This window comes from Macrobrachium nipponense, chromosome 40 (genome assembly GCF_015104395.2).
Source record: "Macrobrachium nipponense isolate FS-2020 chromosome 40, ASM1510439v2, whole genome shotgun sequence".
NCBI classification, from domain to species: Eukaryota; Metazoa; Arthropoda; class Malacostraca; order Decapoda; family Palaemonidae; genus Macrobrachium; species Macrobrachium nipponense.
The window spans coordinates 2,320,029-2,334,121 of NC_061101.1; the positions used below are offsets into that span (position 1 = coordinate 2,320,029).

The 14,093-nt window shown below is 39.2% G+C and overlaps 1 protein-coding gene across 1 annotated transcript; it reads right to left on the reverse strand.

Annotated features, from left to right (window-relative positions):
• Positions 1–1,311: 1,311 nt before the first annotated feature.
• On the reverse strand, positions 1,312–8,368 carry LOC135212258 (short-chain dehydrogenase/reductase family 9C member 7-like). The gene is made up of 6 exons (XM_064245700.1): positions 8,282–8,368; positions 5,612–5,960; positions 3,497–3,652; positions 3,101–3,253; positions 2,283–2,478; positions 1,312–1,526 (listed from the first exon to the last, which is right to left on the reverse strand). Exons 2-6 carry the CDS (start codon positions 5,925–5,927, stop codon positions 1,364–1,366), a joined length of 984 nt encoding a protein of 327 aa, XP_064101770.1. The 5' UTR covers positions 5,928–5,960; positions 8,282–8,368; the 3' UTR covers positions 1,312–1,363.
• Positions 8,369–14,093: the final 5,725 nt, after the last annotated feature.

Consider the following 14,093-nt stretch of genomic DNA (forward strand, 5'->3'; position numbering starts at 1 on the left):
CTAGGACTATATATATATATATATAATATATATATATATATATATATATATATATATATATGTGTGTGTGTGGTGTGTGTGTGTGTGTGTGTGTGTGTGTGTGTGTGTGTGTGTGTGTGTGGACAAGTGTTGTCACATTTAATTTTAATCTTTTTTCGCAATATTGATTTTTTTTTACATACTAGCACCCTCTTGTCAGGAAACGCATATTAAATAAACGTCCTTCTATTTATGTTACAAATGAATAAATGAATACGTAAAGCAGTAATGTGAGAAAATGCAGAACTTATCTGTCAGCTAATAACTATGAGGTGACTCAGAAACTGATCTATATAATACTTGAACAATAAATGCCACACGATACGATCATGAAGACTTGACAGAACGTAGGTGCGCCAGCCGTGCATGCAATGTATATGAAAATGCAGGAACATGTGTGACGCATCGTTCTATTTGCGGAATATATCTTTTATTAATATCTAACATCAAGTCTGCATGCTTTCATTGTTTATTAACTTTTGGTACTGTGCGGTCTACCAATAGGCCTATTGATTTACCGTTGTATATCCACCTACTGCATTTTATGCATTCAGATATATTAATCTTTATGAACAAATCAGTTGTAAAAAGTGCACCGCAGTTTATGTAATTCTATATGAGGATCTTTTGTGTGAAGGTTTGCATTACTTTTAAATTATCAGTATGGACGCCACACTGCTGCATACCTTTTGAGCATGTATGTGGCCTATTGCCAACATAGTCAGTAAAGGCAGTTTCATCAACCTCCACTAAGTGATAACTTCCCCTCATTTTTATTATCACAATGTTCTTTATCTTTCTTCTACACTCTATCTCGTTATCTTCATAATCACCACAACTTGCCTTCGGATCAGAGTGCTTGAGCTTACTGATTGTTTTCAAGTGAGCGCACCTTTTGTTTCTCAACTACAGAAAGAGAATAAGTGCCTCGTCTGCCTCTAAAATGTATAATTTTATGAAAAGATTTTTAAACATTTTCAGAACGTTCATTTGCTCTCCGGAGATAGTTGCTGATAAAACCAATTCAGCTGTAGTTTTTCGGTTCACCCTTGACTTGACACCAGAGCAGTATAGTACCATTCGTTAAAACGTAGTAGGTACCATCTTTAAACTAGACATTGTTAACAAGAATGACAATAGCGAATAATGACATGAAATTCAAGGCATTTCAATACCTTGTACAAGAATATTGGGTATGGAAGCAAGACGCTTTACGAAATTCAAAATAAAAACGTCTTTACGATTTTATACTCTTAAAAATTTATTGACGAACATTGGATAACTTCACCCCCACATCATACAAATGCTACAGACGTGGAAGGATTCAGTGCATCAAAGCGAGTGACATGATTTTCTCATGATATCCTTTCAGAACCAGGTAGTCCACATACTCGCTTGGCAGAACCTGGGCCAAGGCCAAGTACAGTCTCACTAAGAGAGGCGCTGCTGCATACACTCTCTTGGGGTCTTGACTCAGGACGGCCACTCTGTGGAGTCAGATAATAAGATAATATTTTAGTTTGTGAGTGTTAATTTTTAATTGTGTGTAGTAAGGTTGTTTTATTTGACAGAAAACTTCAAGTTTACATTCAGAGCACTTCATTCTCCTAAAAACTGCATTACTCTATGATTTCTCCTAAAAACTGCATTACTCTATGGTTTCTGAGCAATAAATACTTGTAATGGTACTAAGACATTATGGGCACCCTTCCCATAGGACTCTCACTCTCTCTCTCTCTAATCTCATTTATTCCAGGAATTTCTCGCGTACCAACAATACCACCCCTTTCCCTTTCAACTAAACAGGTTTATGGTTTAGATGTGATGTAGGAAGACCAGTGATTAGGAGAGGCAAACCATATACTATAGTAGTAAGCCTGTGTAGAGGGAATGTTCAGCTCAAAGTGATGTGCTCATCATTCTGAGGTGTCAGAACAGGGAAGTAAAGCAATGTAACCAGGGGCCAAACTGCTGTTAAAGAACAGACTGTGTGGGCGTTAGAAATACTTGTTTCTTCGGACCTTTCTGAGCAAGAGGCCAGGTCCTGAGTGAGGATGAACAACGTTCTAGCCAGTTTTTACCAGGTCAGGGCCCTTCCTCACAAATTATATAAATAATCTCAGTACTTTTTCTGGTTAACAACAATATATTTAAATATTATATATACCTTTCACACATTCACAGAAAATCATAGAAAAACCACAGTCTGGATCATTTACTGACTTCTCCAAAAGTGAACTCACCTGAAGCAAAGTAGCAACAGATCGTCCTTGATGTCTTGAATCTGTTGCACGTATGCAAATCCCCTTGCAAAGTGGCTCTCAGTTTGCTCCATGAGACTTCCATAGTCTAGCCTGGTTTCCTCCGAGGCTCTGTCTATCATATGCCTGAGCCTACGAGCGTTGTCTCGCAGCAGTCCGGTTTGATTTGGCAAGTTACCTAAGGTAGTAATATTCATTTCAAGCTGATTGGGGATTGCTCAAGATGGTACTATATAAGCTTAAATGAAATCCTTGTTCTCAGTGTAACACAGAGCTATATTCTTGCTCCTGACGTTGACTGGTTTTGTACGTGAGTGTTAAATTAAGCTCAGTGGCCATTACTTCCTTAATGCCTACACAGAAGGTACTTAGGGAACTAAATATACAGAACGCTTGCATTACTCTAAGTCAACTGTATTTGTATTTCAAGATATACAGATTCGAACGTGATTTTAAGTAACTAACTATACAGAAAGCTTGCTTTACTCTTAGGCAACTGCATTTGTACCTATCTCAAGATATATAGATTCCAGTGTGATTTTTAAATTTTTTTCCCTGTAAATAGTTCACGTAATCCTTGACTACTACAATACAAAGAAACTTCTCAAACTTTGTACTTTCTAAAGTGAAAGAGTAAAATAAAAATAAAAAAGTAGGATTGGCATTCAAAGTGAAGACTTGAAAGGTGGAATCATAAACATGGTTTCGATTCGTCACTGTTGATAGCTTTGTATATATACCTTCATGAAATCAGCGTTACGGTTATCAATCTAGCATGATGAGTGTTCAGCGATACTCACAAGGCCTAACGATAGAAATCTTGACTCCGAGGGGCCCCACCTCCCTACGGAGAGCCTGGGCGAATCCTTCGATGCCGAACTTGGAGGCGCTGTACACGCTCATGTTGGGACACGCCACTTGCCCGGTAGGGGACGAGACCATCACTATTCGTCCTGCAGAATGTTTATAGAAGAGAAATCGAGAATTGCAGGTCTGTCACTACGGAAGAACGTATATTAAATATAGTCACTGAATCTATTTTAATCTTGCCAAATTATTATAAATTACCGCCACCAGTTCTTCAGCGCAAACTGGAAAAATAACAAGACTGAGTCTAGCCATCTATATATCTATGGGTCTAGCAACGTGTGTCCAGTATATCGACAAGATGAGAAGAGAAGCCATGACCTATATACCTTTATTCCTCCTTATTTTCGGGAGTAGCCTCGACGTGACCTGTATGGCGCCCGTCAGATTGACCTGGATCTGCTGAGTCACTATCTGTTCTTCGGTCTGCCACTCGCAAGCAGCAATGGTGAGCACGCCTGCATTGTTCACGAGAGACCACAGTGCTGTCAAGTGAGAGAGAGCGAGAGAGAGAGAGAGAGTTATTTAATTTGTTTGTACGGTTACGTCCATAAATTGCTATCCAGAAAACATTTTTGTAATGATACAGTTAGCTTAGGGGGTCTCACGATTTCTAGAAATTATTAGGCCTATTATTCAATTGTTGATGAGATCTAGGCTTCCGGATGGTAAAGTACGGGAGATTCTTCATATCATACTATAATGGGCGTAATGTCTGTCTGTCTGTCATTCAATCACGGCCAAACGGCTCGTCAGATGGGCATGAAACTTGGCAAGGGGTTTATGGTGTGGATCCCTAAGATGGTGTTTGTAATGGGGTTTCATCCAACCTAACCCCCTCCTTTGTAGGGGGTGGGGGGTGAGAAGGTATTCCCTGAAACGGAACTGTTTCTGGCCGTGAAACGAGGCTGGTTATTCCCGTAGACTTAGTTACTTTAAGAATTTTCATACATAATTTCTGTACAACTTCCCCGGAGAAAGTCGCGAATATTTCAGCTCGGACACAATAAAAGATGAAAATTATCATCAATATCCACAAGATTTTTTGAATAACTTAAATCCATCGGGACTGCCAGTGCACAAAATAACGTTGAAGAAGTACTGCCCCGGTAATGTTGCTTCAGAATTTTGATCCTGCCAATGGACATTGCAAACGGAACGAGGTACACCATTATGGAGCTAAACTCCCACGTCATCGGAGCAGTGATAGCAACGGGTCCTCACACCGGCAAACGTCTGTTCATCTCCCGGATTCCTCTGATGCCTTCGGACAACCAGTTCCATTCCAGTTATGGCGCAGGCAGTTTCCCATCAACCTGGCCTTCTCATTCACTGCAAACAAGTCGCAGGGCCAGACTTTGGATTGTGTTGGTGTGTTTCTGTCGTCACCCATGTTAACGCATGGCCAACTGTATGTGGCGATGAGCAGAGCAACTGACTCTGCCAACTTGAAATTATGTTGTGGACAAACTGATAATATTGATGTACAAAGAAAGAGGTTCTGTAGTAGGTAAGTATAAAAAATCGCCCTTATTTTAATATTGCTGAACAAATAGTACATATAAATTTTTCACTTCTGCACCCGTATTTTATCACCCATCGTAGATGGGTAAGTTGCTAGTAATACGTAATTCTCGTCATTTCCTGTCGTGGTGAAGACTTTTCATTGTTATCAAATGTATGTAAAGTTAATAGACAGATAAATAGCTAGGAATCAATTTATTGTAGAAATAAAACCATATATTGGAAGTTTGGATAACTATACTCGGTTTTTTCCATCTGCCACCAGCGTGTGGTGTCTGCATATGGTAACACTGCATCCCGGCTTTAGATAGTTACATTCAGCTTACATTCAACAATAATAATAACCCTATTTCAAATATTAACGGTGTAATTCGCATACAGTAAACTATCAAAACACTTTTCAGTTGCAAATGTAAGCCCAGATATCCTTTTATTAGCTAAAACTTACACATAGCGTGACTATCTAAAGCCCGGGACGCAGTGTTACCATACGCAAACAACCACAGGCAGGTGGACAGATGGAAAAAAACTGAGTATAGGCCTAACACCATGCTAGATCTAGATACCATGGACAGTCGAAAGCCCAAGATGTAAGACATCAGGAGATCTATGGAGGCCCTAACCGAGACGAACAAACAATAGTGAGATACAAAATAAGATAGATAGAGGAGGATTTCACCAGAAATACTGCTTTCCAGGGGCCATAATACTTCCAGAAGAAGTAGTGCTACTCTTGAGCAAGAAGAAGTAGTACTATTAATCCTGAGCAACAAAACACCAAGCGCATCAAGATTTTGGTTAAATTCTAGTAAATTTAAGTCAACTTGGATAAAATTCTGAATGTAATTCTGTTAAAATTTTAAAATATTGTGGTATATTTTCTCTGATAAAAGATTTAAAAAAAAAAGCTCATCACTTACTCTTCCCATTGGCCTCCAGCCGGTTAACAACTTCCAAGAGTTCCTTCGTCGAATCCTCTTCCGTGAGGTCCAGCTTGACCACGTGGATTCCAGCAGCACGGAGAATCCTTCCAGCGTCTCCGTCTGGTTCCAGACACGTCCCCACCACCACGCAGCCCCACGTCCGGACGGCTGTGAGAGCCAGCGAGTGGCCTATGCCGCTGTCGCATCCAGTTACCACCACAATTTTATGACTTGGGTCCAGCTCTCTGGAAGCGTAAATCGCTTTGGTGATGTAGAAGGCTATGATGAAGGTCACAGCCAGAAGGTAGAGCATCTTGCAGAGCGTGTTGCAGCTCGATTCCGTGCTCTGTAAAAGGGGAAAGATGTTTAATTAACCAAGTCTCGTCCATCTTAGATCAGTTACTGTTAGGCCAAAGTATTTGCGAAGATCTAGGTCATTTTGTTGCTTATTTATTGTAATAATATATAAATATATAATTCTATTTCTTCATAGCATTCTCAAGGCAATATGCACATTGATATATTCTAATGTATAGGTTGTTTATTCATTGTAAAATCAATATAGATTTGAGTAAAGGAGGGATGGATTCGCTTAATTGATTTTCCCTCTTAATTAGTAATGGAAATATTTAGCTAGTTCGTGTAAACAGACACACACACACATACTATTACAGAAGGGAATGTTATTGCATGCAGCAATAATGTTCATTCAGAAATATTTCCTGAAGAATGCAGAGAAACGAGGTCTTCATAATACTGGGAATATCATGAATAGAAAGTGTTCTTGATCTAGATAACCCAACCTGTCAAAAACTTAAGGAGGTGAAATAGGCTGAAATTGAAAGCGTAGGCCTATTGCCATTAAAGTCTAATTGTATCTCAAGTATCAATAGAGTGAGGCTGAATGATCTATTTATATTGTTTTTAAAATATTATCGGTTTTTCGATGCAGCTGGAGATTATTTCATTATATAATTTTCCTTCTATCAGCAGAGTATCGAGGTTTGAAAACTAACTATACGTTCTGTATAAAGTCGAGATATATAGTATACATTTCTGATCACATTTTTCTATAGCAAAGAAATCAATGCCTGGGAAGCCAATAATATATGCCCTCACACATAATGGTAACTTATGATAGAATCGAATACTACCCAGTGAGAACAAAGGAGGCGAAACCGTTAACTTTTGACATTTTGGGAAACAATGTCGCTTTGTTCGGTGACTCTTGCTCTGGCCAACAACCACCACACATCTTAATAACAAATTCTCTCTCTTCTGTAAGTAACCTTTTCTTGAATTCTCGCTTTGACTTAGAACGATTTTTGTTTTTATTTTGTGCTTGTTGATGAAATAGTCGAATGAACGATCTTATTATTATTATTTTTTTTTTATTTTTTTTTTGGTAAAGAATATAGCCAGTGGAAAATGTTGGTTCACCGGTATATGCGTTTTTGTTTCCTATAAGTCTATGGAATTTTCCTTTCAGCAGGTGTGGCTCCAATAAATGTTACAAATTTTGGGGGGTGTGACGTTGCCTTAGCCCTTCATCCATCCTTGTGCAGCTCACTATGTTAAACTAGTAAGTTACCTGGTACTACAATCAGACTATACGAGTCCCATAGGTCTACGAGAAAAACGATATAGGCCTAACAATCCTCACTATTTTCTCCCGAGAGAGCTAATTGTCATCATACGTATGTGGAAATAATGAGATGAATTATACGGTACATATTGGGCGGTATGGCTATAGCAATCGTCCATGAATGACATTAATGAAGATGGTGCCCGTGGGGGCGAATGAGAAGGCATCGGGTATCCACGCGTCTGCGGACTCCAAGTTTTCCATGATGATGAGACAACCACTAAATGAACTGACGATCTGCCAGCGAAGATGGCGGCGAAGATCATGGCAGTAGCATCATTGGGTGAAAAAAGAAAAAGAAAAGACGTTTGACGCCGTTAACAGAATGATGTAACCTTAGATTCGTTACAGGTCTTCGTAGCGCCAAAACGGGGAGAGGAATTAGGTGGATATGTGGATGAAAGGAAGAACGGAGGAAGGGAGAGAGGTGAAATTGACTGTGAAAACTTCGGTTCAGCCATTTGCAGAATTCTCGTGTGTATACCCAAAAATGTTCGCGTTAGTTGTCATCAGTTAAAGGATAAACACATCACTTTCACGAATGCTTAAAAAAGCAGATATATTGGATTGAAATATATGAGGAAACTGAATTCATTCACAACCTAATCTGAATAGATCCTGTGATTTCAAACTGGGAAACTAAAAGTGATAGTGATATATATGTATGCACACACAAAATACACACACACGCTTACACACAAAGCACACGCACGAGCGCGTGAGTGTGAGTACATACGTGTAAAAAACCATCTAGAGAGAGAGAGAGAGAGAGAGAGTTTAGTATACTTCAAAAGAGCGTTGTCTAATCCCATGACTTTTATTATTAGCCATAATTAGCAAGTACAATCACGCCATGCCAAAAGAGATATTAATGTGTAAATAGTTTGTACATAAGCGATATAATTTTAGTCATGCATTATTTCACATAAGCAACTAGGCCTATCTCACGAAAAAAGCTCAACAAATGCAGACAGACATTCGATGCGCTAAGCGAAACGACGCGTTAATGACGATTATAATACCTTAGTTTGTGGCGTCTTTTCGTCGCTAATTGATCGGAGAGTCCTTTGAAAAGGGCGCTCCCGAAGGGCGGCGGGGAAAAGCAATAGGTCACCTTGACCAAATCCACCTGCAGAGGGACACTTTCTACGCACCAGGTCGGTTTAGCACTCTAGACTAACTGTGCTGGAAAGATGTCAAGAAAGCTTCTATCTATCTATCCCTTTTCTCTCGCTCTCTCTCTCTCTCTCTTGTGAAGAACCCTTTACTTTATTTTCTTTTTGTGTTGTCACCTGTCTCTACGTATATACGATTCTCCCATTGTCTTCTGTCCTGTATAATATATTATACTTGGGAGGCGATAAGGATCGGAGGCAGCCATGAGCGCTTTTGTTCTTGTACGAAGGAGTAGCACCAGAAAAAAAAGAAGGTATATGATTCTCTCACCACACGAATGCTTATACTTTATATTTTCCTTTAGTTAAATCTATATGTCCGTTACTGGTACAAAATGTATCGTAAGTAGGATAAGGTAGGATATTACGAACGCAGAGGAGCATATATAAGACCTCGTGAATGAGAAACGCATAAGGATTTACCAACCGTTTTCCATCTTGCTTCCAACGATCCTTAGCTAAGTTCTTGTGTAAGTTTTACATTTAATGTGTCCTTCGGTCGTCCAATTCTTGGAACCACATTGCATAGATCTGTAAAAGATATATTTGACTATCTTACATGAGATTTTGGAAGATTAATTCTTAAAATTACGATAAAATTGAATTCAAACACAACTCTCTCTTAAGCCTACTTAGCAAATAATTTGACTTGGGCTTAGAGCTTACCTATACATACTATACTATCCTTGACTTTGTACTGGAAGGATCTGTGTTGCTTTATATTTTCTTTTATGTGCAAAAGGGTTCTATTACGCCTTTAGATCTTAGTAAAACCTGGTAAATAATCTCTCCAGGGCAACGGCATAGCAATGGACTCCTGGGAGGCTAAGGGGGTGGGGGGGGGGGGTGGTAAAACCCCTTTTTTATTGGTACATAACACCTTATCATTTTTTTTCGCTGGCGTTGGATATGACGTTAGTTCTGAATTGTCCAGTGAAATTTAACATGTAATACCAAGCGCTGGGATACTCAAGGCCATTCAGCGCTCAAGACAGTGAACAGGGGGAGTTGGACAGCAAGATGAAGATTTCCAGAGTGCAATGAGATGCAGTAAAAACACCACAGTTGCACTGAAGAATGATAGATAGAGAGGTTGGACAGGAAATCTGAAGAAAGAATGGGAGGTAAAGTAAAAGGCTATAAAAATTGGGTGTAAACGCCCTTCAGCAATGCCGACAGTACACCACGTGAGGTGCATGGATGGTACTACTGCCTATGACTTGAGATTTGTTCACTTGTAACATGAAAACTTTACAATCAATGGTTTGTTCTCTTTACAACTCACTGTAATTCTCATAGAATTGCTTAGTGCAATTCATTTATATATATATATATAATATATATATATATATATATAGATATAAATATATATATATATATTAGTTATATATATATATACTATATATATATATATTAATATATAATAAATAATATATGTTAACTGTACAAGTGAAAATAATTGTAAAACCGTAACGATACAAATAAAACTACTTTAAAGTACTGTGTAGCAGCAATTAAAACCTTTTAAAAACAGTGTGTATTCGTGGAGTGCCATAAGCGTTTCCATGGTAACCACGGTTGTATTTATACTCTCAATTAAAAAACCTATATATTTGATAAGCTAAATTTTCACTTCAAATTTATTTAGAAGTACAAATAAAATTGCTATTAATATAAGAAATAAATAACTATGACCAACATCTCTCGAAAGCGTCTTAAACACAATAGAAAATGAATTTTAATTAGGATCTCTAGGAGAGCAAATATGGCAATACTCATTCATGAACCTTGGTCTCTCCTGTAGGCATGAAAATATGTGGATAATAGAGCACTTGACAACTGTGCTGAACTTAAAAACGCATTATTAAGCATTATATATAAAGAAGCATTGTATTCTGAGTGGCTTGTACTATACTCTACTTGTTACCCAAATCAATTCATGAAAACAAAGAAAAAAATAATCGGTAATTACTTTAAGAAAATCGAAAAGAATCTTTTGAAATGTGATATCCGGCTACGATTGGTTGACCAGTCAATCGCAGATATGTAGATGACGTCACCAGCTACCAATGAGCGTAGAGACAGCCATCTTTCCCCGCCAAGAAAGCTCTATTTTAAAAACACGTAATAAAATGATATGATAAAAATTGCAGATAATTTTCTCTCTATTCTATCCAGCTTTATCTGTTTTGACTTATAGTATTAATTTAAAAAGTGTTCTGAGGTAATTAATATATATATATATATATATATATATATTTATATATATATAATAATATATTATATATATATATTATCTATATATATAAATAATATTATAAGATATATATATATATATATATATTATATATATATATATATATAAACTTGGACATCAGTTATGTGGAAGTTGTGCCTGACTATAAGCATTTTCTAAACTTTACAATAATAATAATAATAATAATACTGTTAAAAAGGATGGCAGAATTAAGCGATTGTTGATTTTATATATTGTTTTTTCTATTTTCCTTACAATTCGCTTCTCAGGCTCAGCGATGTTTCTGAGTAACTGGCCAATATTCATATTGGGAATTTTCAAAAATTGTAAATGCTGAAGGAATCTTTTATTGGAACAGGATATCAGGTCCAGGTCAAGCAGGGGTCGTCGTCAGTGCTGGTATTATTCCGTAGGCGTAGTTCAGTTCGGGCCGGGGTCGTCTTTGGTTTAAGGGCTGGTATTGGTGCTGGTATAGCTGGTATCACGTGACGTTTCGACCTTCTCGTAGGTCATCTTCGGACGAGTCGGTTGAAGAGACTGTAGCAAGAAAGTTTGCGGACGGTATTTATAGCGGCTCGGACCTAGAGTTGCTATTCTGCATTGGTCGGTTGCCGCCCGGTCTTGGGCGAAGCCGTGGATCTCGCCTCGAAGGTCTCGGGGATTCTCTCGTGCGAGCGCCACAGTAGTGTGCCTGGGGATGAACGTCAGGAATTCCGTCTGTAGCAGGAATCGTATCATCCTGTGGGGGCTCCTGATTATCTGGCATCGTCGGGGGGTCGTTCGCTGCTCTCCGGGCGGCGGTGGGAAGGAGAAACGTTTCTTGAGTGATATTTAAGTTTGGTTTCTCCTTACCTATATGGAGGGCTTCTAGGAGGCGCAGACGTCGGGGATCCGTTGTCTGATCTATTATTATGATATTAGGGATAATATCATTTCTTTTTATCCGTTTGTTATGAGCAGTCCTGGCGTGGTTGAATATGGCTCCTTCTTGGGCATGGCAGGAGATTCGCTTGGAGAAATGCATGAAGGTCATACCGACGTATTTGCCGAGGCATCCTCGGACGGGGCATGTGTAACGGTAGACCACACTCGTCTTCTTCAAGGGATCCTGCAGGGGCGCCGAAGGATTGTTTCTCATCACCAGGCTGCTCGTCTTCTTCGTTTTATAATATAATTATCTTAATATTTCTGTCTGGGTCGTAGTAGGGGCTGACGTTTTCCTCGATGATCTTTTTTGAGGGCTTGTTCGTCCTCCTTGTACCTCCGGTGGAAGTGCCCTTTGTAGAAAAGCTTGATGGGCTCTGCAACGTCGGGGCGGGGTTCCTGGTGGTACCAGGCTTCCATACTTTTCCTTATTGACTCAGCATTTGCCTAAAAGAGGGTCTTCTACCAAAAAAATAATAATAATAATAATAATAATAATAATAATAATAATAATAATAATAATAATAATAATTTTTTTTGAAGAAGCTGATGGTGTTTTCCTCTAGCCCATATATTTTTTTCAGGCATTCTATTAGCCATGTGTGTGGTATCATGTCGAAGGCTTTCTTATAGTCTATCCATGCCATGCTTAGGTTGGTTTTCCTTCTCCTACTAGCTTCTCCTCAAAAATACAATGCGCAACTGGAATACAATACTTACCAGCTCTGGAATAAGACTAGCAGAGGTTAATATCAGGAGAGGGATCTTCCAGGGCGACTCACTGTCCCCACTACTCTTCGTAGTAGGCCATGATTCCCATGACAAAAGTACTACAAAAGATGGATGCCGGGTACCAACTCAAGAAAAGAGGCAACAGAATCAACCATCTGATGTTCATGGACGACATCAAGCTGTATGGTAAGAGCATCAAGGAAATAGATACCCTAATCCAGACTGTAAGGATTGTATCTGGGGACATCAGGATGGAGTTTGGAATAGAAAAAATGCGCCTTAGTCAACATACAAAAAGGACAAAGTAACGAGAACTGAAGGGATAAAGCTACCAGATGGGAGCAACATCAAACACATAGATGAGACAGGATACAAATACCTGGGAATAATGGAAGGAGGGGATATAAAACACCAAGAGATGAAGGACACGATCAGGAAAGAATATATGCAGAGACTCAAGGCGATACTCAAGTCAAAACTCAACGCCGGAAATATGATAAAAGCCATAAACACATGGGCAGTGCCAGTAATCAGATACAGCGCAGGAATAGTGCAATGGACGAAGGCAGAACTCCGCAGCATAGATCAGAAAACCAGGAAACATATGACAATACACAAAGCACTACACCCAAGAGCAAATACGGACAGACTATACATAACACGAAAGGAAGGAGGGAGAGGAACTACTAAGTATAGAGGACTGCGTCAACATCGAGAACAGAGCACTGGGGCAATTATCTGAAAACCAGTGAAGACGAGTGGCTAAAGAGTGCATGGGAAGAAGGACTAATAAAAGTAGACGAAGACCCAGAAATATACAGAGACAGGAGAATGACAGACAGAACAGAGGAGTGGCACAACAAACCAATGCACGGACAATACATGAGACAGACTAAAGAACTAGCCAGCGATGACACATGGCAATGGCTACAGAGGGGAGAGCTCAAGAAGGAAACTGAAGGAATGATAACAGCTGCACAAAAACAGGCCCTAATAACCAGATATGTTCAAAGAACGATAGACGGATATAACATCTCTCCCATATGTAGGAAGTGCAATACGAAAAATGAAACCATAAAACCACATAGCAAGCGAATGCCCGGCACTTGCACAGAACCAGTACAAAAAGAGGCATGATTCAGTAGCAAAAGCCCTCCACTGGAGCCTGTGCAAGAAACATCAGCTACCTTGCAGTAATAAGTGGTACGAGCACCAACCTGAGGAGTGATAGAAAACGATCAGGCAAAGATCCTCTGGGACTATGGTATCAGAACGGATAGGGTGATACGTGCAAACAGACCAGACGTGACGTTGATTGACAAAGTCAAGAAGAAAGTATCACTCATTGATGTCGCAATACCATGGGACACCAGAGTTTGAATTGAGAAAGAGAGGGAAAAAAATGGATAAGTATCAAGTTCTGAAAATAGAAATAAGAAGGATTTTGGGATATGCCAGTGGAAATCGTACCCATAATCATAGGAGCACTAGGCACGATCCCCAGATCCCTGAAAAGGAATCTAGAAAAACTAGGGGCTGAAGTAGCTCCAGGACTCATGCAGAAGAGTGTGATCCTAGAAAGGCGCGGCATAGTAAGAAAAGTGATGGACTCCTAAGGAGGCAGGATGCAACCCGGAACCCCACACTATAAATAAAATACCACCCAGTCGAATTGGAGGAATGTGATAGATAGAGCAAAAAAAAAAAAGAAAAAAAATAAATAATAATAATGTCTGAAAGCAGAAA

What these genes read in the sequence shown, in the direction of transcription:
- LOC135212258 (XM_064245700.1), bottom strand. Translation starts at nt 5,927, where the DNA reads ATGCTCTACCTTCTGGCTGTGACCTTCATCATAGCCTTCTACATCACC. An exon ending in GAAAATAAGGAGGAATAAAG is followed by an intron (nt 3,254 to 3,496) that starts GTATATAGGTCA and finishes AACATTCTGCAG; the next exon opens with GACGAATAGTGATGGTCTCG. An exon ending in CTGTTGCTACTTTGCTTCAG is followed by an intron (nt 1,527 to 2,282) that starts GTGAGTTCACTT and finishes CTGACTCCACAG; the next exon opens with AGTGGCCGTCCTGAGTCAAG.